General features: G+C 35.3%; 1 protein-coding gene across 1 annotated transcript; it reads left to right on the top strand.

Annotated features, from left to right (window-relative positions):
* Positions 1-2,732: 2,732 nt before the first annotated feature.
* On the top strand, positions 2,733-25,257 carry RNF212 (ring finger protein 212). Its single transcript, XM_075499151.1, has 12 exons — positions 2,733-2,844; positions 4,460-4,521; positions 8,581-8,655; positions 11,485-11,541; positions 14,522-14,580; positions 16,774-16,838; positions 16,924-16,993; positions 17,817-17,862; positions 19,837-19,900; positions 21,725-21,797; positions 22,589-22,785; positions 25,220-25,257. The coding sequence occupies exons 1-12, from the start codon at positions 2,733-2,735 to the stop codon at positions 25,255-25,257; spliced, it is 918 nt and encodes a 305-aa protein (XP_075355266.1).
* Positions 25,258-26,093: the final 836 nt, after the last annotated feature.

Here is a 26,093-nt window from a genome sequence, read left to right as displayed (position 1 = left end):
CCCCCTGCCAACATCCCCCCTAGTTTTATTGCTGAGCATGACATCATATGGTATGGAATATACCTTTGGGCAGTTGGGGTCAGCTGTCCTGGCTGTGTCCCCGCCCAACTTTTTGTGCACTTCTAACTTACTCACTGGTGGGGCAGTGTGAGGAGCAGAACAAGCCTTGACACTGTGTAAGCATTGCTCAACAGGAACTAAAACGTCCATGTTATCAACACTATTTTCAGCACAAATCCAAAACATAGTCCCATACAAGCTACTATGAAGAAATTTAACTGTATCCCAGCCCAAACCAGTACATCCACTTGCTTAGTAACCTTATTCTGTACTAGCATGAGCAGTTCAGCATTTCAGACTGATTCACATAGTCAGAGAAACAACCATATCCCCTGTGGTACTTAATTTGGTGAGAGTGTCTTGAACTCAACTTATGTATGTGTAACACCTAGGTTTTCCTCAAATATAATTGTGACTGTTTTCTTTTAAAATATTCAAAGTTTTAAGTGACAGTGGAGCCCACCCTTAATATTATGATCAGTGGTTGCAGCAGTTACTGTGGAAAAGAAAGACACAGACAAACAATCTGGAATTGTACTTACTTTTTGCTCCCAGATAAGCTCTAAACATTAGGCTATAGAGTTGAGATCAGACCTCTCCCACAGCTGTTTATGTAACTTATAGTCTTTATGAAGTATGCCAACGTAAACCAAATTACAGGTTTCTTGGTAAAAACTGAATTTGTGCCTATATAATTTATTTTAAGTTCTACACTAAATTCTTCAGTCTGTTTCTGTGTTGGAGAATTATTTTATTTTAATTATTCAGCAACTGTAACATGACTGTCTAAGGAACTTACAAGTTTTTCACTTAATCGTGTATTTCCATTTCACTTATTGCTGCTTGGCTGAATATATCTTTATGCCTTAATTTAGCTAGTTTATGTACAACTAGGAGAGTAGCTACAGTATCATGCAATTACAAATCAAAAGCTGTGGTTAAAAATTCAGATAATTAGCTCGACAAAGCAGCAGTAGTGTAAGAACGAGTTGGAGGTGGTTATAACATGACCCATCTCAGCACTTGGTTAACATGTAAAAACATGAAAATTGAAAAAGTTTCTAGAGAGCACTGTGATAGCAGAATATTATGGTTTGGCTTCCTACTTGTCTTTCTAAACCCTTTGCTAGTCTAAAAGGTAGTGACAGCTGAAATATCTGTAGACCAATTATTGTTTTAAAGGTGCTGCTTTCTTTTTTTTTTCTGTCTTCTCACCTTTTGTTTTCATTAGCAAGGAAATGACATTGCCCTTTAAGTTCACTTGTGTTTAAAGTATGGGAATGAAAATACAGCTGTGAGTATGTGAGAATCCATAAAGTTGATACAAAGTAGAGACAAAAAGCAATGCTCTACGGACCAAATAAATCAAAATAAAATCTCATAAAGCTACTCACTGAGGTGTGTCCTATATTTTAAAATTCTGAGACTTTAGAGTTGTCACTTTAAATGCCCAGTAAATAAGTGTTATTAAATTCACTTTTATAGAGCACTCACAACGTGTCTTGTAATAATATCTTTGGTTGTGGGAAAGAAGGAAAGATGTGTTACAACCATATGGTATATGAAGTCGAAGAAGAAAGTTTAATAAAGTGTTGCTACAAGGTTGTGGCTCAGACTTTAGCTGATATTTAGTGTAAAGCTCCTAACTACATCCCAATGACAAACTTAACTCATCTCACTTACAATACACTTAAGCTTTTAAACCAAAAGGACAGGCACCATGTCAGAATTTATAAAGGAACTGATTATATTCCTCTGTATTAATTAGATCTATACTCAAACCAGCACTGAGACTTGGAGCCTTGACTACAGCTTGAGAGCGCTTCATTCTTTATCTATAATAATAATAATAATAATTAAATAACTTTGCTTTGATGAAATGTTTTCAGTCTCCTTCAAGATTTTTAATGAACTCTATAAAGCAGAAACTGAATCATAGCTCTTTTGGGAAGCACTTTGGGGGCAGTAGTCTTTATTAAGTTAAAAGCCAGAGGTTCCTCCTATGCAGTCAGTGGCTCTGTTGTACTCAGAGCTACAGCCTGCACTGCAAGTAGGGCTGTAAGGAAATTTTCCCCTAAAATTTTCATCATGGGAAATTAGCAAGCCCTGGGGTTTTTTTAATCTAAAAAATGAAAATCAAACCTCCTTGTTTTACACTTTTTTCCCCACCAAAAGAAGCAACAACAGACCTGTGACAGTAAATTAATAACCTTCCCAGTTTCCTGCATTTAAAAGAGTGAAAAGCCACTACCATTTTCCACACAGCTGCTGTCCCAGTGGCAGCCCCCGCTACATGGCCACCTCTGTGAGGAGGACAGGGCTCATGGTGAAGCACCTACCTGGAGCTCTGATGGCTGGTCCAGTTCAATTGCCCACGTGTGGCGAAGGGAGGGGGAAATCTCTCAGAGAAGACCCCCTGCCGGGGCACCCTCTCCAGTTTGGCAGTGAGAGGCGAGAAAACCCCTTCCTTTGGGGTGTGAGGGTCAAACTGCTGCCCTCGGCCCCCCGGGGGGGAGGGGCGCTGCCACCCCTCACCTCAGGGCCCGGCTGTGCCTCAGACCGCAGGAACATGGCGGAGGGAAGGCTGTAGACCTCACCCCAGGGGCGGCAAGGAGGATCGGCCTCTGCCTCAGCTGCCTGCTCCCTGTCAGGCCCTCCTGCCCCTACGCCCCATGGCCGTCCCCGTCTTTTGCAATGCCTGCTTCTGTGAGCCCCGCAAGCCCACCCCACGGTTCAGCCTCACCAGCTGTGGCCATGTTATCTGTGAGATCTGCCTCCAGAAAGGTAATGGCTGCGGCAGGCACGGGGAAGCTCAGCCCTCTGCTTCAGTGGGTCAGGCAGTGCCAGCGTGCACACATTTACCTTAACTGTTAGCGTTTCTGACTCACTGTGGAAAAAAGAAAGGCCTGAGCATTTCTTCCTGTCAATTGGATGTTATTGATAAACCTTTTCAATTCTTGCTATTGATTTTCTTTAAATAGTAAAAAACCATCTGTGACTGCTGCCAGATGAATCTGGCTGGAGCAATGTGGCTTTGAGAACAAGCCTTAGACACTGAAAACTGGAGGCTTTAATAAAAGTTGAGTCTGGAAGCTTATGATCCATGATTGCATTGTAAAAAAAATAAGATGGCATTCTGTTCTGTCTAATTTTGGAAAGGGTATGATTTTCATTAGTGAAAGAGCAATTTGCAAAACATAGGATTTGTTTAGGGCAGGTTTTGCTAATAGTCTTAAGACATTTTAAATCTCAGTATTGTCACTGAAACACTAGAAAATTTTCAGCAGCATTAGGAGGATTGGAGGTGACGTTTTGAAGCTCTTGTGTGTTATATGCAATTCCTGGGTCATATTCTGGGACTCCTGTGATGTGCTTAGATGAAGATCTGTGGAAAAGATAGTGGAATAAGGAAGTTGCTTTCCAAAAGAAAAAAACAGCAGACAAATATCAATGTTTTTCTCTTTGAGGTCATGCTGAATGACCTGGTTTTTGTAAGGGCACACAGAATAAATTATCAATCTGTATTTCAGCATTAAAAACTTTTGACTGAAGTTTTCACAGGGTTGCTGTTGAGGCGAGAGGATCAAAAAATGCAGCCTCTAAATACAACTTGCAGGCTCCTAGAACCTGAACAACAGTTTTCGTTTCTGCTGTTAATATTGTTTGGCAGAAGAAAATTTGAGACTTTATATATTTTTTTGCTGTGAATTCAATAATAATGATAGTATCAGGTTTAAAATGTATTTACTCTTTAAAGATGTTTATAAACATTGATCCTTAGAATCCTTAGAAAGGAAGCAGGTAGTAGAATTATCAATTATACAGATTGTAGTCATATGCATTTACTGGAAATATTTGCTAATATGTTTGCAAATAATCAAAGAGACATTTTAAAAAATGATAGTTTTAAAAAGTGATGTGATGAATTTTTCACTGGAAAAATTCACAAGGTAAAATTATTAATTCTTTGAAGTTAAAGTTTCATGTATTTTATTAAGAGAGCCAGACTGGACCCCAATCTAAAATCTCGTATACCTGGTTGACTCTACTCGTTAGTGCACTTAAGCATACATTTAATTAAACCCAGGCAAGTAGTCCTATTTAAATCAAAGAAACTAAAAGTCACCTGCATTCAGTGACACTAATGATATTCATAAAATCATTTACATGAATGCTTATTTGCAAGAGTAAGACCTGATGACATTCACACACATTTTCCCTGTGCAACTATGTGTAATGGTTATAGAATCAAATTCTTTATTCACGTTTATTTGCATTTCTTGTATAATCTTCAGATTCCTTCCACAAGCTCCAAAGGTTTAGGCATCAAATTCTATTAAAAATGTATTCAATATGTATTGAGTTTGATGTATATTTTAAATGTGTCTTTACCTTACAGGCAAAAAAGATGAATGTTTGATCTGTAGAACTCCTTGTCGTACATTATTCCTTTCAAAACAGGTAAATGAAGCTTTAGTATTGTCGTATTACATTAATCTGTAGTTTACTTAACAACTAAATTATTTACATTACAAAATACTTCCCTTTTGTTTGCCAACTGTGACATGAATATTTACTGATGATCGGCTGGTAGACTTAGATACTTATGCACTGTACCACTTTTAGTTTTATGGATTTCTTCAAATACAAGCCTACGGAGACTCTTTCGGTTTTCAGTTTCTGCTGGACTGTAAATCACTCCAACCTTTTCAAGAAATGTGACTGGCTACTGTGTAACATCAGTGGCTACTTGCAAAATGTGGAAGAATGTTTATTTACTTTGGCATTTGTACATCAGATAAAGTGGACTGTAATGAATTATTTCATGTAATGGACTGAATCAAAAATCTGCATGGCAGTGCATGAATGTTTTCAAGTGTATTTGGTTTATTTCCCCTTTTTCTCTTAAGCTTAACTATTTTCCTCATGGCCATGTGATTAAGAGAGGATCTGAAGTATTGTTGGGAATTCTTGTTATTCACTAGAGAACGAATAGCTTTTAATTCCCTTTCTTGAGAAATCATTAGAAAGATTTAATTTTCCCATTTCTCCCAGGAACCATCTTCTCCTTAGCTGATTTCATAAATGGGTTGTGAAAACATTTATGTTTTCCTAGACCGATGCCTACCTAAGAGACAATGATACCTTACAATGATAGAATTAAAATACTAAGAGCATTCAACACAGCTAACCCCTAAGGTCCTACAAGGCTATAAGGCAATCATGTATATGAAGTAGAAGACATTTTGAGACTAACCCTAAAGAGGTGACCTTGAAGGAGGGCATGTTTTCTCTAGATATGTTTAAAACTGAGCTGATGTATATCTAAATACAGAAATCTCTACCTCTACATACTTTATATAAAAAAGTAAAAAAACGTTACATTATATTTCATATTTGTAAACACAAAATCTTGCAGAACTGAAACAGGGTGAAGAAGATAATGCTACCAAAAATAAAAAATTGCAGCAAAACAACAGAATGCAAACATAATACAAAGGAACAATGCACGCAGTAATCAAATAAAAAAAAAACCCAAAAAGCCCCTCATAAAACTTCTAAAGGAGGTATTTTAATAAGCTTTCAATATCAGCCTACCCTGGCTGCAAGTTTTGTTATTAATTTCAGTCACAGAATAATTTAGATTGTCAGGGACCTCTGGAGGTCATCTTGTCCAACACCTTGCTCAAAACAAAGCTAATTTTGAAGTTAGATCAGTCTTAAATTGCAGCATTTCAACAGAACTGGATAATTTTCTTCAAAAATACTGAAGGAATTTAAAGATGCAATGATTGGGATACTAACAAAAATATGTTTCATTAGAACCTGCCACTGCTCTGGAGGACTGAAAGGAAGCAAATTACCATATTCTTTAAAAAAGACATTAATGATGATTGCTTAGCCTTGATTAAGAACAGATAAAATGATTGGAATGATAATTAAAGATGCATATAAAAAAGTCATGGCTCTATAATTCACGAACCTGAGTGGAAATATACCTGGTAACCTCTATGAGCTTGATGCTATGGAAGAATTCCCAATGAGTAGGAGGTCCTATAAATGTGTTAAAACTCCTCATTAAATTGTATATCGGGGCAATCAACATCTACACATTAAATATTCTCATCTTTACAGTAATGCATGCTTGTCACCTTTATATCTTCCTTCTATGTCTCACGATCCCCGCTTGCTTTTTCCCAGAGGATGGTTAAATGCTATGATAAATCAGAATCTTGCTGTTCATTATTTCAGAATATCATGTTAACATCTGTGACTCCTCCATGCAACAGATAAAATATAAAGTGTTCTACAAATCTTTATTTCAAAGAGTTTTTAAATAAGCAATGAAGCTGGTTGGTTTTCATTTTACTCAGATCTAATAGGTTCTTGAACCATGGCCATTGCTTTGTTAGGACTCTAGGTTTCTAGAGCTTGCCTCCTATGAATACACTTTAAAGATCCCAAATGTATTTTTATGAATACATTAATTTTTCTAGATGAAATTTTATTATCTTGTTTGTATTTTCTTTACTAAATACCATAGATAGGTTAGAGTGTGCTGTCTATCTGCTTTTCTCTTTCTCTGTCTGCCAATTCACTCTGCGGAAATTTTTGAATGCTTTGGCTAATGTCAACCAAATTCAAAAGAGCAGAGGAAGTTTCAAATGCAATTAATTTCCTCCTGTGAGTTCTATAAAAATTAGTAGCTGGGGAAAGCAAGGAAAAGCAGTCTAGTTGCCCTGGTGAGAGAAGTGCAAGTACAGCTCATCAATAATCAGAAGCGCATTTGGCAGCCACATGCACAGTTCTACAGTAACCAAACAGTGCATACCACCTTTGCTCAGATGAATTGCTATACAGGACATTGAAGGAGCTCATGTCAGAATATGGGGAACAAAAGATATAAATCTGTTGTAAATCCAGGTTATGAATTTAGCTCCTCACATAATTATTTTTCATACATATGAGACGCAATTCCCTCTTATTATTAAAAATATATAATATAAGCACACGCCTACAATAGGTTTGGCAAATGCAGCTGTTATGTAGTCTTGGATATTTGACTTTATACTAGTGTCATACTATTTTTGGAGTAGGTAAAAATATTGTCTCTCTATATGTTTGTGCATTTCCAAATGGAGCAGAGAGTAATTCTTTTTTATTTCAATGCAATATTTTTAATTTAAGTGATAGCACTTTCTATTTTCTTAGTAGCCTAGAAAACTGTTGCTTCATTCACAGGTGGCCTACTTCTTATTTGTTTCAATAATTCACCTTTCTTTAATTTTTCAATTTTTTATTCTTTTTGAGATTCTTTAGTACTTCTGGGATTAATTTACATTTTGCCTGCAACAGTTTTAGTTCTTTTTCATTGGATTTTGAAAGGTGGTTCCTTACATGAAGGATGCCTTTTTTTCTAGGAAAATCTTATTTTATAATCTAAATATGTTGGGATTGTTTTTGATTTTTTATTCAACTTTGGGCTAGTCATAAACCTACCTTCTATTATACAATCACTATATATGAAAGAGAACCTTCCAGTTTGCAGTTTACATGTAGATGTGGGTTTTTTTAGCTAGATTCTCCATTTTTAAAAGCTGTTTACTGTTACAGTAGAAGATGATTGAAATATGATCACTCTTAGTAATATAACTATTTTAACTTAGTACTATGACTAGTGTAACTACTTGGGGGTTGTATTTTGTTTGTTTTTCTTATGAATAAATTAAGAATACATGTATTCTGGATTAAAGTAACACTTAACTAAGTTATCTACATTGCTTTGTAGATTTGGATAGATGTCCAAATGTCACTATCATTCTGAAATTCACTTTATATTTTGTAGCATTTCTTTCTCACTATAAATAATCAATATATACCTGAATTACAATGATAGCTTAGGTACAGAGCACTTACTCAGCATTTTCTAAAAACATAGAGGGCCATTTGTGAGGCCACATCATGATCTCTAATTAAAAGTCTCAGTCATAAAATACTTGAAAAATTCAACTATCATTTTAGAGCTTTTTTCTTATGCTAGGATAGCATTCTGCTGCCCAACAGGCAGGAGAGATAAAGGGATTGCAGTCAGCATTGGAACCATTCCGATAAAGGACTTTGAAACAAAACTGATTATAAGATGCATCCATATGGCTGGGGATGGTGAGAACCAAAAAGCCCGGAAAGTGACTGCCAGAAACCTGGCTGGTGGCTGAAGGCAATGCCTCTTCCAGGGGACCACAACATCTTCCTTGAATGTCCTCTGGAAATTGTTATTGTCTTAGTTACAACAAGTATGAATGTATGTAATATATTTAAACAAAAGCACAAAGCCTTCCAGATGGTTAATAAGGACATTAAATAAAATTGGGCTTTTTTGCAATTTCTGTATCATCCTACTCTTGATCTGTCTGGTTTTTATTTATATACATCAATCAATTTAACACTTCACAAAATGCTTTATTTAATATAGCTTGCAAATAAAAATGCTAACATTGGTATACTTTCTTTTCTTGGTAGACAAATCCTGATATTCAAACACTCTTCATGGGAATAGATACGTTATGCAAGAAATATTCAAAAGAAATAACACAGGTGAATCTGCCTTATGACTTTTTAACTCTATAAAATAATCCACAACTTCTACTGATTTTTATATAAATGGGAAAAATATATGAGTGAATGCTTGAAAATGAATGTATGCCCATTACCGTCTTTACTTCCTTAATTCCACAGTTTCAGAGTTCTTAAGAAAGCATAAATTATTCATCCCGGTCACTGCTTATGTTTTCAAACTCTCTCTGAGGACCACTAGTCTGGTTATTTTAATGATGTAAAATCACTTTCAATGCTGTGCAATGAAAAATTAGATCTGCCAGAACCTTAAACATGCCCAGATAGTGTGCCCTAATTATAGCAACAAAAAGTTACACAGTGAAAACCTGAGCTGGCTAAAGCCCTGAGCTGAATGTGCTCTCTCTCTCTTTTTTTTTTTAAGTCAAAGTGAGCAAGTTAACAACGATCCCTCATCTGAAAGGCTAGGCTTTATTAAAAATAAGAACAATCTAATTCCTAAAAAGCAAAAAAAACCAAAACAGGTCCGCTTTTTTCAGACAGATGCAATAAAAGATTTCAAGGTAAATTTCCTCCCTGCCTTCTGTAAACTCCAGGCAGGATGCCTTCGTTCAAGCTTAGTTCCCAGTCCAGAACTTTAGTAGCTGTCTGGGTTAAACAAATACATACAAACTCCCATTGCCTCCTTGTTTTCTGCATCTCTTCAACTTGGCTTTGGGACTTGTCCTTGTCCCTCTTACTGAGCATTTCAGTAGCATTTTCAGCCACTCTAGGTTGAACTGTAGTAGTACATCCTTCCTGAACCTACCTGCAACCTTCATTGTGTATTCTCATCTCCCTTGGGCTGGTACTTGTTTGATCTTGTGATGAGCTTGCTGATCCAGCAGAAAAGTAACCCAAGAAGATCACCTGCTTTCTTTAATGGTGATTATGGATTCACATTTGGTCTACTCTGTGCTTCACAACCTTCTCCAAAGTTGAGCGTGGTCCCTTTCCTCAGCACTCCTCCTCCTAAGATACATAGGTGACACAAGGTAAACAAGCAGCTTTCCTCTGTCCTTCCGTACACACTTTTTAACAGCATGTACAATGATCAGTGGTTATTCTGTAAGCTGAACAAATCCAGACAGCTATACCACCAATCACACGTGAATACAAACTTCTGTAATGTGTCAAAGAAAGGAAAAAATGGACATGATCTCAAAAGACTAAGATGGGTTTTCTGTAGCTGAGATAACGTATGGGAAACACACTGAAGTGTAATTAAGGCATTAAGATATGTTCAGAACTTCTGCCAGCGTCAAAAGACTTAAGAGCAGCTTGTGCTCTGTTAGGGCAAAGGTTTACCTAATCTAATATCCTGTCACAACAGCCGGTGCTTAGGAAAGCACTGCCATGCAGTGCTATGTCTTCAGAACAGCCTCCTAGCTTTCAACAGCTTGTGGCACAGGGGTTTCTCAAGGTGTGGTTGGTGCTTTTGCATTCAAAAGCTTGTGGTGGATATTTTTCCCCATGGAATTGTGAAATTGTTTTCTGAATATTTAGGATCTATTACATACTATGGAAAGGATGTCCACAGGTTATACACTGTGTGATGATGATTTTCTCTTTCAGGTTTTAACCTGCTACCTGCTAGTTTCATTTGATACTCTTGAATCCCATTCTAGAGGAAAAAGTAACCATTCCCATGCACTCCATCTGTGCTAATCATTACTTTTAGACTCCTAACACATCCCTTCTTCAACTGTCTTTTTTTCAGCCATGAAGACTCATACTCTATGTGGTCATTATTTTACTGAAACTCTTACATACCTCTGATTAATCTGAAATATTTCCAGACCTACTATATCATTTCTGAGATGTTAAGCAGGCTCAGGATACAGTAACATGCCTTTTTTTGAAGTGGAATAATGATAGTTCCTATTCTATTCCTTTTTTAACCACTTCTAAGGTCTGATTTGCTTTTTTGACTGGTACTGAGCACTGAATTGACGTTTTCACAGATTTCTCCTTTATAGACCCAAGACCTCATTTCTGAGTGGTGGGAGGCAGCTCAGAGCCATTACTTTCTGAGTGGCTGTTTCTTCCATCAGTTCTTCTGAAGACACTTCTGATCCTTTGATGAGTATCCAATGGGAACCTCCCAGGCTCTTCTACAGTGAATAAAAAGTAATCATTTCAATTAGATACTCCACTATGGATTTATCACTCTGAGTGTTTCTTCTTGGTTGTCTCTAATCCTACACATTTTCTGGCAGTTTTACACGTGAGAAGAAAGATTTATTAGTAAGTTATTGCCTATTGTAATTTATTCCTCAAGCTCTTGTCTTGCCTACCTTGTATGTTTTTACTTTTAAACTGTCCTGGTTTATGATCCTCATCTGGACACAAGAAGTGCTTACACACCACCAGACAGTGTGTCTAACAATTATTTTTTAATTAGCAGGATATTTTTACAAGGCAAGTTATAATGGCCAGTAAGACACATTACTTTTTATGTTGCCATTAATTTTATGTGTTTGCTTAGCACTAATGAATAAGAAACACTGCAGCTAAACTGGCTTTCTAATCTCTTTACCTTGTTATTGAACACAGTGCTAAAATATGAATTCAGTGAAATAAATCTACCAACTCTAGGGTAGGTCATACTAGATTAAATAAACTTTATAAGACTTTTTCTATCAGTGATAATAATTTGGAATGTTTTGTTAGAGAGGATTTAAAGAAGATATGTTAAATACTTATTAAAATACAGAAAAATTTGAATACTGTGAAGTAGTTAATCACTTTTTTGCTGAGGTGGCATAAATGTAATTAGGTGAAGCTTGATATAACTGTACTTATTTTTAGATTTCAGAATTTCAAGAAAAACATCGTAAACATTTATTAGCATACCACAGACAAAAGGTAACTCTACTTGTGATTTTCTTTCTTTCTTTTTTTTTTGTTTATGTTTGCCTTGATACTTTGGTTTATTTTTAGAAAATTTATTCACCTTTCATTGGAATACTTAGAATAATTTATCAGGATTGCCTCATTTCTGTCATTATAAATACTAGTTTGTAATTGTTTAAAATCTATGAGCACTTTATTAATTATGGTTACTCTTATTTAATAAAACAGATTTTAGTTGTGGGGTGACTGAGTTTAAATGGAGAGTCAAAGGACAGGGAGAGAAGAAACCAATTCACTGCATGGAGGAGAACGTGAAAGAGGTGGGGAGAGACTGGTACTCAGATGATAAGCCTAGAGGAAAAGAAGACTAGGGCTGACAAACTAAATGAGAAGCTTGAGCAATGGAGAACAAGACTAAGGGCTAGTACCCTGAGTGAGGGATAGCTCAATGGAAAGAGAAACGGGTATTGAATTTGTGACAATGCCTCTTCCTCTGTAGCTTGGAAAGAAAATTTCATTTTCATTTCTCAGCTACTTCTAAATATTTGATAAAATAGTTGGCTGTTTCATACATTTCTAAGGACATGGCCAGGTAAATTACTTAAAGCTACTTGTCAATACTGGTGAATCAACCCAAAACTCAAGTGCTTTGTGGATCATTCTCTACTGTTTTCCATGACTGCATTTTGGGATCAGTCCTAGTGTACTGTGGAGTGGGTAGTTCTTTCAAGGTCCTGTCCTTCTGCTTTCAAAGCCAGGCCATGGAGGAATCCTGATTTTATGCCCCCTTCTAATCTATTGCACTGACTCCAGAAGGTAAAACTGAACCTGTAGGCAAAGTAAAATAAAGCTCTTAATAGAATTTTGCATAAATAGAAATGTTATCTCCAAAGAATCTGTGCAGAGTTTTGATACTTTTTGATGGTTACGTTTCTAAGTTCTTTACTGTTGAGATATTCATTTAACAGCGGTTGTGAAGTACTCAAGGACGCTGCTTGACCTAAGGAAGGTGTTTAGGTGACAGTACAGAAACAGCTGAAGGTTTAACTGGTTGCTATTTGAATGGCACACTGTTTTGGGTGTTTTTGTTGTTGTTTTGTGTATTTGTTAGTATTTTAAAACTGCTTGCATTGGATCAGGGTCAGAAGAGGCTAGTTGTCTTACATACTCTACGTGCCGCTATGGCTAGCACTGGTGAGGCTGTTTTGGTGGAGGAATGGTTTGACAGTGAGGCTGAGGTGAGAAAGGAAGAGAAGAGTTTCCCTGTGCAATGATATACCTGTCTCCTTCCTGTGAGTTTCTGTTAGCAATGCTCCCTCTTTCAGGGCTACTGGGAGGGAGTCTGAAGGAGCTGGGGAAGGCTAGATCACAGCTGGCAGAGGCACACAGGTTGAGAGAGTGGGAGCAGATGCTCACACTCAGGGTTATAATCTCCATCTGAGTCTTTCTGCCACTGGCTTTGAGATGAAGGTGAGTGGGAAAAGGATGGAGCAAGAATGATTTACAGTATAAACAGTTTGGCAAATAACAATCACCCCTGGGAAGGTGACGAAGCACAAATCTACCCTTTGACACAAGTGCTTCTTCCTGCCACCCTCCACTCTGCAGGTCTTGGCCTTTGGGAAAGGTGGAGTACTGCATAAGGAAATTCACAACTGGGTTCTCATGCTTGGCTATCTTGTTTGTGGTCTCCTTCCTTATTTCTAGTCTGTCATCCTTGTCGTTGTCAACCAACAGCTCTCATGACCTTGATAAAAGCTTCTTTGTTGCTGTTTCTGTGAGTTGCACAGATACTGGGGTGCAGATGATGGCGTGTGGTGTGGGCACTTGATGGCAAGGGCACTTCCTGGCAAGTCTAGACCTCGTGTTGTGCTAGGACCCAAAGATATTGAAAACCAAATAGTTATTCACCTTCTTTAAGGCATTTTGGCCTTAAAATGATCCAGTCTTACAGAGTGACAGGGTAAAGTACATTCTTCCTGACATCTGTACTGGTCACTTTCTTAATCAAACCTAGCTCTCATTAGGCAAAAGAAAAAAGAATACAAAAAAAATCAGTTCTTAAGTAAATTAGATTTTGTCTTTAATCTGTTTTGCAGAGTTTCACATCTGCAAAAAGAGCATAATATCTCCCACAAACAATATGATTTTATAAAGGTATATCAGGTAATATTATTAAAGAATTCAAATAATATTGTGAGGAGAAGCATGTAAAATTAACAAGAAAATTCATAATTTGTCTTCAAATCAAAATATGAATGATGTGAAGTAATGAAGGACAAAGGTCACACAATGGAAATAAAGGATGAAATAAAGGTGCAGTATTGAGGCTATTGAGTAAATTTTTACATCCTCCATAAAATATAATGTATGATCATGTAATGAAAGACTGTAAAAAATACACAAAGTAGGAAGCTGACCTAATGTTCTTGACCTTAATGTTCTTCAATTTTGCAAGCTCATAACATTCTTTAATGGAGGTATTTTTGTTTGTGTCTGTAACATAATAGGAAATACCCTTTGCATAAACTTATTACAAATAGATACTGCACAGAACTGAATAAATTTTGAATCTGAAATGAGAAATATGGGAACATGGTATTTGTACAGTTATTGGTATCTTTTCCAGATAATTCCATATTAAATGCAACATAACTTTTATATCCGATATGGAAAAGAGGAAGAAAAATAAAAACAAACTATTTTTAAGCATTTTTCTTAGTATTCATTTATCCAATATTACAGCACACTTCTTAACAAAAGGTAATCAAACTAAGTCTGTAACTGCCAAAAAGAAGCATATCTTTTTCAGACTGTTTAATGGATCCATATAACAGCTATAGTCTTGACCCAATAAATCTGCAATAGCAATGATACCTAAGATTAAAACCAATAGCAAACAGTCTTTCAACACTTTAGAATACTAGTTGTGTGAGAATGAAGTTGTATATCACACAAATAGATTTTGTTTAAATCTATGATTATCTCACAGATGGTAAAGTTGGAGGAATCTCTCAAGAAAGTAACACAACAAATGCATCAGATACAATGGTAAGACGTTTGTAGCAGCAAAAGTAAATGACAAACAAATGCAGCAGAAGTAAATGACAAATAGTCTTTGTAATCAGACAACAGTAAGTTTAATTGATAAAACAATAAAAAAGTCATGCTTTGTTTGCCTTTCTCATATATTGTGTTGCATAAATAGAAGCAGCATATTTTTACAGAAATAAATGAACAGTGATTTCTGTCATCAGGTCCATTTTCTTCACATTAATCAAGCCTGTCTGGAAGGAATCCTTTTATTTTTAAATTCAAGTCAGTAGTTACTCTAAAAATGAACTTTTAGCAATCTCTGTTTTTTGTGATGAATTAAACATCATATAGATATTAAGTTTTTGCATTTACATGAACATGTTTGTGTTTTTTCCAATGGGCTTTCCAGCTTCAGCCTGGAAAGTACTGATATCTTTCCTAGTATGTAACCCATTTGCAAAATTACCAGAACTTTGTAACATGATTCTCATCTTCTGTTTCTAGTAAAAATCAACTTATTGACTCATCTTAAATTAATCTCTTTTCACAAATGTGTCAAAGAGATAGCCAAGAGGTAGCTCATCATTATCCTTCTGCTCATTGACTGATACACCTTAATCTTTTCATTTTATTTATTTCCAACTTAAAGCCAAAGTTCTTATTGATCCCTAAGTGCACTTTGTGCTATTACTTTTAATTTCATTAAATTTTATTTCAACTATTTGTTTGAAAAGATCACATTTTTAAAATCATTATGTAGTTCTCCTCAATATTGATGTAACTTTCTATCTTCAGAACTTTCTATCTTCAGATTTCACAAACTGCAGGCTATCCCTGAGTCATTATGGAATAAATTAAACAGGATCAGTTGCAAGACTAAACTGAAGGGGGTCATCACTAATAAAATTTCTGCACTCTCTTCACCCTTTTTTGTTGTTGTTTCCCTTTTAACATTATTTATGGTATACTTACCTGAATTAATTGCTCTTATCTCTGCTTTAAAGTCCACATGGCCTATATAGCACTCTGATGTTTAAATTGAATTAACGCAGAAAACTGTACTATCTTACTACTGGTTAAAAAATTCTGCTTACTAGAACATAAAACAAAACAAAAAAGATATCAGATTGATCTGCTGTGATCCACTTACAGTGAAATTATTACATTTTCCACATAACATTTGTTTCCATGTCCTATTTTATCCTTCCCATTTTCTAAGATTTCAAAAACTACTGGGAAGAAAACCTAACAGGCTTGGTCTGCTTTTCCCTTTTAGTGAATATGGGTAGTAAGAGTACTTAGTGTATAGTTACAATGTACTTCTCCCTATAGATCCATCTTCTTGAGAGAAGCCCTTCATGAATGCCACTTTATGAATACCAGTGATCAAGGACGTTGAAATGTCCTTAATAAGCCAGTTCATGAAGCCAGAAATTTAATTGCAAAATTTTGTTAATCTTTATTCCTTTTCTGTGTTTTTTTAGTATAGACTTTCTTTTGACTCTGATGTGCACATAATACTGTATTATGCTCTCTTATGCTCCTTGGTGTAATATAACTGAAAGAAAAACAGTATAAAGGAAACTAGGTATGTGGTGGATTATCACAGTTTATTTTTATCCACTGCCTCCTTTTCCTTGTCTGCATCTCAAATAAATAGCATCTTGGTTATACCAAATACAGAGTTCTTACTGAATTTCAGATTTTTCAGAGTTCTATCAAGAGAGTGTGACCTAGGGCTTCTACTCGCGTGCCCAGTAGACATACTCCTCTTATGTGTGGTTATAGGCAAAGGTATCAGTTTTACATAGCTGCTGGTGAATAGCATAAATATGCCAACATTTCTTTTGTTAACTAGATTTTTTAGAGTTTGGGAAATGTATACATTGAAATGAAGACTTTTGACTCAACTGTAGTTAACAGTTGTATTTTAACATCTGTTGTTCCATAAAGTACTCTGCCATAATGTTATCCTAAATTGATATTGCTGTGCATGTAATGACTGATACAGACATTATGATATATAGAAGAAGTTAATAGCTTATCAAATATATTGCTTATTTTGCTTCATGGCAAATAGCGTCATGTTTAAACCAGCTATTGATGGATAAAATGCTTTGATGTTATGCTTTACTGACCAGTTAGACAAATGAACTAACCAAACCAGCTTCCAATTTATATCTATTGTTTCTTCTGTTTCCCCTTTAGTATGAAACCTCCTGAACAAACTACACAACTACCATTTTCCAGTACAAGTAGAAATCCACTTTCCAGTAAGAAGTGTTGGTTTAACTTACTATGGAATACATATCACTGGATATAGCTATGTTCTAATAACAAATTTATTAATGACTTTAGTTCCTTCAAGGAAACAGAATGGTTACTCTTCATGTTCTCTTCACCCTAGTCATCCTTCCACTTCTGAAATGTAGGTACAAATCCATTAATTTTCAATGAAAATCTTAACCATGACAACATACTGGTATTTTATACAGACAGACATTTTTTTTGTAGTGAGTTTAAAATAAGTATATTTTCTGATTTTGTGCTTTGTTTCTGCAAACTGTGTAAGTATGAAAGAACTGAGGAGGGTCTTATCTATCTAAGTGTACATAATAACTACTTGTATAGATTGCCTTTGTACTCACTGGGAAAAACTCTAAGGCATGATGCACCTTATTCTAAAGACTTTCTGGATAGATAGATTGATTAATTAGTGAGGAACTCTTCCCATTGACTGTAGGGAAAATCTAAATGACTTGTACAGATGCCTATATGTACTTTGTAATTGTCTAAAGTTAGATGTGATGAACACCAGTAAGGCTCATTAAATTTTAAATAAATCAAACATACAGCTTGCTCAAGCTAAAAGATTTCCATACCTGTGACTGTGACTTTATTTTTTATAAAAAATATAATTTCAGAATGCCCTTGTCGTGGAAACAAGTGACAAATATATAAATATGCATATTTATTCTGCCTTAAATACAAGAATAACAATGCTAATAATAAAAAACTTTCTCTGTAAATGTCTAAACCAAAGCTCAGAATCAATAGATTTTTCTTATTGCTAGTGGGTTTTGGAACAAGTCCTAAATGCTCATGTGTTATGCGTGATGTGTTATGCATTGTGTATTATGCTTGTCCATTATTAGTCAAATTTAACATGAGCGTATAATGTAATTTTAGTCATTATAATGAATGTGTTATTTTTATTGCAATGTCATACTTATTTTGAACTTTGTTGTAAGAACGGAGTCAATGGAGATTGATCCTGTACCTTCACCAATGAGGAAAGTAAGTGTTCTTTTCTGTATATATGCTTTTATGTATACATATGTATATATACATATCTATGCTTTTGATTTCTCCTACTCTGTTAATACTGCAAAAAATAGGATCCCTCCCCATTCAAAACAATTCTTATGTACATGCTGATTTCAGCTATGCTTGATGCTTAGTAGAAGTCTGTAGGTCCCCAAAAAGGAACCAAGAGGAAATAAATCACAACATTGATTTCTGGAATTATATTCTCCACATGCCATATACAGACTTTTAAACTTGCTAAATTAAACGGCAAATTCTTGCAATCTCAGTATGTTTATATTATAAAAATATTGTAACTGTTTCCAAAATAAATGTCACTAATGCATGAAACTGCGAGTTACAATTAAATTTAAGTTCTAATATATTAAGGAATGGAAATATAGGTAAGATTTCCACCTTCACCTGACCTCATGTAGATGTCTGCAGTGCAGATCTATGCTAGCATCTCAGGATTTCCTTTATGGATTGGTTATATCCATAGACAGACCTATATCTGAGGATATAACCTATGGATTAGTATGTGTGATTCATCTCATTCTAAAGGACACTTATTGGTCTCATTCCTGTTTCTCTTCCTTGACCATAAACAGAATTTCGGGGGATCAGGGTGGATGTAAATGCTGTCATTGCAGATGTCTGAAGTTACAAGAGGTGAATCACTTGGCACTCTTAACTTCACATCACACTGATTTTCAAAACATTCCTGAAATTTCATTTATTATGGATGAAAGTTTTTTTTAAGCTCAAAAAACTTAAGAAAAAACTTTCTTAAGCTTTTTAAGCCATTTGTGGCTTTTCTTTTCATTATCTTTCACTTTCACAGTCATTATCTTTCACCTTTCATAAACAATTTTGTTTGCTGCTTGACAAGGTGATCTTGCTTCTGTCTATGCTCAGGGGCATCAATATGTGTATAGTATCTTCACATGTTAAGAAAAAGCTAGGTGTAGAAGTCAATGGTCTAAAAGCAGTGTTAGAACTTGATATTAGAGTAGGAAATTGCAAGCTTTGAATTACGTCTCTAAGATGAGAATGAAAGCAGGAGCTTTTCACTGTATTAGTAGTCTGATTAGGGGAGGTAACATCCAGGAACAGATGCTGGCTTAAGAATGGAATCTCAGCCCAGAAAATGATGTAGGTTTCTGTCATGGTTTAGCTTCAGCCGGCAACTAAGCACTACACAGCCACTCGCTGACCCTCCCCCCTGCGGTGGGATGGGGGAGAGCATCAGAAGAGCAGAAGTAAGAAAACTCATGGGTTGAGAACAGTTTAATAACTGAAAAAAAAAATTGTAATGAAAAGGAACACACCGAGACAGAGAGAGAAACAAAACCCAGGAAAAAAACAAGTGATACAACTGCTCACCACCTGCCAACTGATGCCCAGCCAGTCCCCGGGCAGCGATCGCTGCCCCATGGCCAACTCCCCCCACTTTCTATACTGAGCATGACGCCATATGGTATGGAATAGCCCTTTGGTCAGTTTGGCTGTGCTCCCTCCCAGCTCCTTGTGCACCTGGCAGAGCATGGGAAGCTGAAAAGTCCTTGAGTAGTGTAAACATTACTTAGCAACAACTAAAACATGAATGTATTATAAATCCAAAACACAACACTATATTAGCTACTAGGAAGAAAATTAGCTCTATCCCAGTCAAAACCAGGACAGTTTCTGATATTTTTCTTATCCAAATGTGACAGAGAGGACTTCTTGGAATAAAACTAAGATAAATGTACTTCCCCCACCCCACCCCCCTGCTGTAGATCTCGAAAAAATAGTAACTTAATTCTGAGGTTTTGAATTTTAGTGCTATGAACAAGACTGGCAGTGGAGAGCGCCAGGAATCTGCAGGCTTTATAGACCTCAAAAATGTAACACTGTTGCTTAAAATACCTTAATAATTAACATACTTATTACACTGTAGTTAATACCTTGCCATTCATTTAGCCTGAGACACCGACTGGTCCAGTAAGGTTATCATTAATAACTCCACCACAAGATGGACGTATGGGTGAGTAAAAATAAAGTTTGTAACTGGATAACATTTGTATTATCTTGAGAGGATTAATAAATTGAAATCCATACATTAGCAATTTAGTGAGCAAACTTGAATCATGTTGAGGTATAAGGAACTTATCATGTAGGCATTGATCCAGCAGATGGGAAATGGTTAAAAATTAAGAATGAAATAAGTCTTCCTAGTACTGACCTACTCTGTTCTGTGAATAATTACTTGTAACCAAAATGGTTTTTGCTAAGCAATCATAGTCAACAGTTGCAAAGAAAATACTGTAATAATGTGTATGGTTGAACAGAACAGGTGTACTTGTGATATACGTTGTTGACCCTCTATTAACCTTCATAATTATATGTTTATAGTTCCCAGAGATTAACATTGTCCATAATGTCATGTTAAAAATTACATGAGGGAATGGGGGGAAACTAAATTCAAGTTACAAATGTATTTCATAACAGAAGTGAGGTCATTAACGTGCGATCAAGAATTTCTTCAGAAAGATGATTTTTTTTTTTTTTCCACCATATCATTGTAATAGGGTATAAGACATTTTACCTGCCTGTACTTTTTTTCATTCCTGGTCTGTTGCAGAGCTTGGGTAACACTCTGATGTAAATAAGACATGAATGACAGCCTACTGAAATTAGTGCAGTTTGCTAGAGTACTGTTTATTTGTGAGTAGTTTCCCAGAATTCCTAATGCTCTGCAGGTCTACCATTCATGTGTCCCTCCCATTCTTGGTTTTACATTCAGCATGTATCTGTAACAGTCCATTCTCAGGCAGTCTTTTAGCTGGCTTCAGCAGTTAATAGAATCCATCTCCAGCCACATAAGGATGTTTTATGTGGTGTAAACACCCCAAAACAAAGACAAATGCAATTGCAATGCAATTGTAATGAAGGAGCAAAAATTGCTTTTTCGATGTTATGTCTGATTTATATGTTCAGAACCTTCCTAAATGCAGGCTTGCCTATGAATTTATGGATAACAAGATAACGAGAGTTGAGATTAACTATTTTTTATTGTGTCTAAATATAAATAGATATTTAATTAGATAGTAAAATTATATGTAGAACAATTATGTGTTCAGCACGTTTCTGAATCAACCCATAAAGTTTTGCAGTGGACAAAGCTCAATGAATCAAAGCATACTTGCAAAAGTAAGGGCAAGTAGAAACAATGCTTTAATGGTGCACTAAAGAATGTTTCCTTCTCAGAGATGGATGGGGCAAAAAAGAATAGCTGAAGAACTGGAGCACCTCAGCAGAGCTATTCTGATAGTCTAATAATAGCCTAACAAATGAGAGAAGATGAAAGAAACCAAAATATGTGTTTAACTTGAAAAAGATTTGCAGGAATGGTGCAATATGATGTTTTTGTGACAGCTAAGCTCTATGTAGGATTAATCTATTGAGACTAAAGAAAATTTTTCACCTTTACCTTCTGTTGGAGTACTGCTGAGGACTTTTGATAGTTTTACGTTTGCTAGATCTTCTTCCATCAAGAAGCACTGGAAGACAACTCATGCCTCAGCAAATGTGTTGTCTGTGCTAAATTGTAAAAACACATTATTAATTTTTAGGGCTATTTTAATAATTTTAATCCTTTCTCTAGTGACATGGTGACTTTATTTTGTCAGCCAATTCCTTATCTTTCATTGTCTATTGTAATTGTGCACCATTTTTAATTCTTGAATAAACCGATCATGAATTTGTCCCAAATGATGCAATTAAAGTACTAATCTTTGTTTCCAAAGTTATCTCCTAAGTAAAATGGGTAATTCATGTTCGTCCTGTTTTCAAACTTTTGTACATACAGGTAGCGTATCCTACAGAAGTTCTCAGTCATCTGGAATTATGTCAAGTCAAAATAGTAGAGCAGGATCTACAAGGTAATTAAATACCTTTTCAAGATGTTACCGTCTCCTATGAAAGACTGAAATGTCTATTGTCTGGCATGTATTAATCTGTATGTTTAAAGGTTATATTCTATATCTGAAGAAATGTTATTGTGCAGGCTAGCTATCACGTATATGAATATGTTTGTTATTGTTGGAAGGTTTTATTTTAAAATCACTTTCTTCAAAAGCATGCAGAGATAATCTGAGTTCCTGTAACTGTGGACACCTACAGTCATGGTACTTTTATACAAAGGGTAGTAATTTTATAGTAAAAAAGTGTAACAACGTGTCTGCTTTATAATTCTTCTAAAAATCAGAGATGACAACACAATATCTACACAAGAGCTATTCTCTGAATAACCTGAACATCTTCATGCAGTGCGTAGCACGTGTTTCAGGTTTTTCATCTAAACATTGAAAATGTCTCAAACTGTGAGAATTATTAACATCAAGAAAAAACTTAAAATGCTTCCAGAAAAAGTAAACTCTTGTTCTCTATAATCATTAAGCCAAATATATCTTCCTAGCACAAATTGAAAATACGTATAACAAAACATTTCTTTTTTTCCATCTCTAATTCTCAAATCATTTGTGTTGTCCTTCTGCTTTTTAAAATATGTAAGAATCCTAAAAAGGTAAAGATCTGATAAGGAATATGTAGAACACAATACTTTGTAGCATTTTCTATCAAAATATTTGCACTATGAATACAAGTGGGTTTGAAATCTCTTGTACTATGAAAGTAGCCTCAAATCTTATCCATGAATTAATTTCATTAACAGATCCACACCTATAGGACTACCACATAGTGGATGTTCCCTTACATCATCATCTGGATCACAAAGTAGTAGAAGGGGGTCATGGGCTACTTCTGATTTCAGAACCCCTCAGTTGTATCCATTTACATCACCTTCCCCACAGTCGTCTGTAACGAGGCATCCAATCACCATCTCTGGACTTCTGCAAAGACAACATTTAGGCAAGTATATTATTTAAAATAACAACATTTAACACTTCCTGAAAAATTGTCAGTATAAGATATGCTTATTACTTCTTTACTGGAGAACAGTAAATAAGAAATAAATTAAGCAACACAAAAGTCGTATTTCAAAACTGGAAGTAGGCTATCAGCAAAATATGAAAAATGTTGATGTTTATGACCAGTATTTTGCCTTAGCCTTTAGTGCAATAGAATATCTGCTGTGAAAATGTGTTCTTGCTTCACCCCAGAATAGTATTTTAACAGACATTTAAATCTAATAATTTCCATAATAGTTTTCTAGAAAAATACCAGTTCTAAATAATGCAAAGCATATAATAATTGTGCAAAAGCTAATCTTGCAACAAATCTCAAGTAAGGAGTAGAGAAAAGAAAAACATGAGTGGAGGAAGCAGTGAACTCAGTGGGAGTCATAGCAAGACTGAGATAGTCAACAGGAGTCCTTTAATAAAGCAGAATAGTTGAGTTGACATGTGGGAAAGAAGGAAAAAAATGTCTGTAATGAAAAGAATGAATAGGAGACAGTTCCTGTATGACTGTGTTGTAGGAAGTGGGTGACAGTTGACATCTCGCTATGTCCAGCAGAGAAAACAGGAACATAAAAGGGAACTGCAGTATTCGCAGAGTAAGAAGTGAAGTATTAGTCACCTGGTTATTAAGAACTAGGGAATATTAATGGAAATGAACAAATGAGTGAACTAGTTCTGAAAATGAACAATGGGTAGGGAATGAGCAGATGATGAGACAGAGAAGAGGAAGGAAGATGTGTTAAGGAATAGAAAAAAAGGTGAGGATATTAAAAGGGTTGGGAGAAGAAAAGGAGCCCAGAACAGTGCATGGGACAGAACAAAGGCTATAGAGGAAGCAGATTAAAGAATTTATGAAGAATGAAGATAAGAATGCAGAATATTAGTGTAATATTCCATCCAGGAAGCTGGATGGACTAAAGGAAAAAGATGAGAGGACAGTAAAGACTATTTTTCCTGTGAAGCAAGAAAAGTAGAAAAGATAGTTACAATAGATAGTTACAAAAACAGACCAAACAAAAAAGCAAAGAATAAGAAAATGATGTGAAGAAAATTAAAGAAGACAAAAGCATTTTCTAGTATTTTGTTTTTATGTTTTATTAGTATTTATTTCATTGTACTTCTCTGTCACATGCTCTGTATCTTCACAGTTTGGGAGGACAGGCTTAGATGATAGTTATGATCATTTGTTGCTGGCCATTTTTCCCATATTCTGTATGACATTAACTTTATTTCTTTTATTATTACCTATCATCCCGTCACAGACTTCAGCAGTAATCTTCCCAATCCCGCGATTTTTTCGGTCCTAGTACTGTTCTCTCATTTGCCAAATTTTCTGTCTCAACTTCACATTTCTTACAGCTCTGGCTGTCAAGACACACACATAAATATCCACAAGTGACAGTAAAAAGGGAGATAGTCTGGGGTATTATTTGTTAAGTGCAGCATAAAACTAGCAAAAGCAGCTGCATAGAGACCAGCCCAAGAGAGGTGTAGGTAGGAATTGCACTGGGGCAGATTAATTCATAAAATCATAGAATCATCATAGAATCATAGAATCATGGAACAGCCCAGGTTGGAAGGGAGCTTGAAAGATCATCTGGTCCAACCTTTTGTGCTAAAGGAAGCCTAGATGAGATTATCTACCACCCTGACCAATCCCATCTTGAAAACCTAATTCTTGTATTGCAAAGTTCACATCACAAGTAAAATTTTTGTTATTTACATTAAAAGGATAATTCAGTTATAAAGCCATATTTTTCAGTCCCTATTAATAAATGTGAGCTTTCTGTTGCAAGAGTAACACATCCTAAGCAGTTTTTAGTTCATGAAACTTCATGAAACCAAAATAAAGATTTTTTAAGAAATTCACTCATACTCAAGTTATGAATGCTTATAGCTTGTGGAAGGTTACATCATAATTGTTTTTCTTGTGCAATTTCTGGACAGTGATATAGCATGTGAAATAATGCATGAGCCTGATAGAATCTGTAAATAATTTAGTAGAAATCAAAGTTAAAAAAAAGCATCTATATTGAACTTAAGTATTAGTCATCTTTGAGCTATATGTTTACAAGTTAATTGCAATTCATATGCAGAACAATGCTTTGGACATTCACTTGTGTAGCTGAAATTGGAATATGGCAAAAATGCTTTTATGGAAAGAGAAACCCAATTCTTTTATATAAATACAAAGGAACATATTTAGATTCATAAAAAGAGCTATACAAAAGTTCTCATCAAAATGTATGGGTTTTATTTTTAGTTTTTGATAATTTTTCACTTTCTCTCTTCCTTCAATAAGTTCCCAAAATAATTTACATGAATAAAGTTTTCCATTAGTCTTACTAAATGTTTTTCCATTTGTACTTGTATTCTTATTCTAGGATCAACTAATTTTGGAGGACATTCAACAGAAAGATAAGGAAACATCTGTGAATTTTTTTGGTCAATAAGCATCTGGAGAAGCCCTACACAGTCTTTGGATATCAAAGTATTTGTAATTTCTATAAAATGTCAAATTGGCATAAAACAGTTAACTATTCAGCATGAATAATGTATTTAAAAAAACAGTGATCTTGCTGATTAACATTTACAGTTGTTTTAAACAGGAGTACAAAATCCTTTTACTGTTTTTAGAAATTTTGTCTTAAAATATATTATATAAATAAACAGCCTTTATTAATTAAGTGTTAAGACAAAACATGATTACATATTCAATGACCATTTCTTGCTGTGAATGCATTGAGCTGCAGCAGAACTCTATTTTTAAATGATTGTGCCTGTACAGTATTAGAGATGAGCTCCAGTCCTAAAAAAAATTTTAATTTATAGATTTTTGATTCCAGAATTCCAAATTTTGGTTCTTACTCAATAGGTCACTTTTTGTTTGCACTGTAAGGTTTGAGGGATATTACATTCCAGCAGGCTCTGCCAAGCTCATAATACAGGATCTACTCCACACTCCAAGAAATTTACCATTTGATTTAGGTAGTAATGATTTCTTCCCAAAATGGAATTAGATGGGGAAACTGGGATGAAGAGACAAAACACAGTGGAGACTGCCTTTACTCTCACGAAGGAATAGCAACTGGAGACTCTGAATGGAGGGTGGTAGAATGCAACCTTTCTCTTTTGAGAATAACTCTGACAATGAAATTCCCACCATTACTATTTATGTCTGGCAAAATTTTGGTATGACTGAGTCATCAAATATGCACCTTTGCTTTGTTTTGGCCCTAACTTTACCTGGACTATTTT

Source organism: Mycteria americana, chromosome 4 (assembly GCF_035582795.1).
Source record: "Mycteria americana isolate JAX WOST 10 ecotype Jacksonville Zoo and Gardens chromosome 4, USCA_MyAme_1.0, whole genome shotgun sequence".
Classification (NCBI taxonomy): Eukaryota; Metazoa; Chordata; class Aves; order Ciconiiformes; family Ciconiidae; genus Mycteria; species Mycteria americana.
Note: the sequence above shows the minus strand (reverse complement) of the source record. Positions and strands in the feature narration are given on the sequence as shown.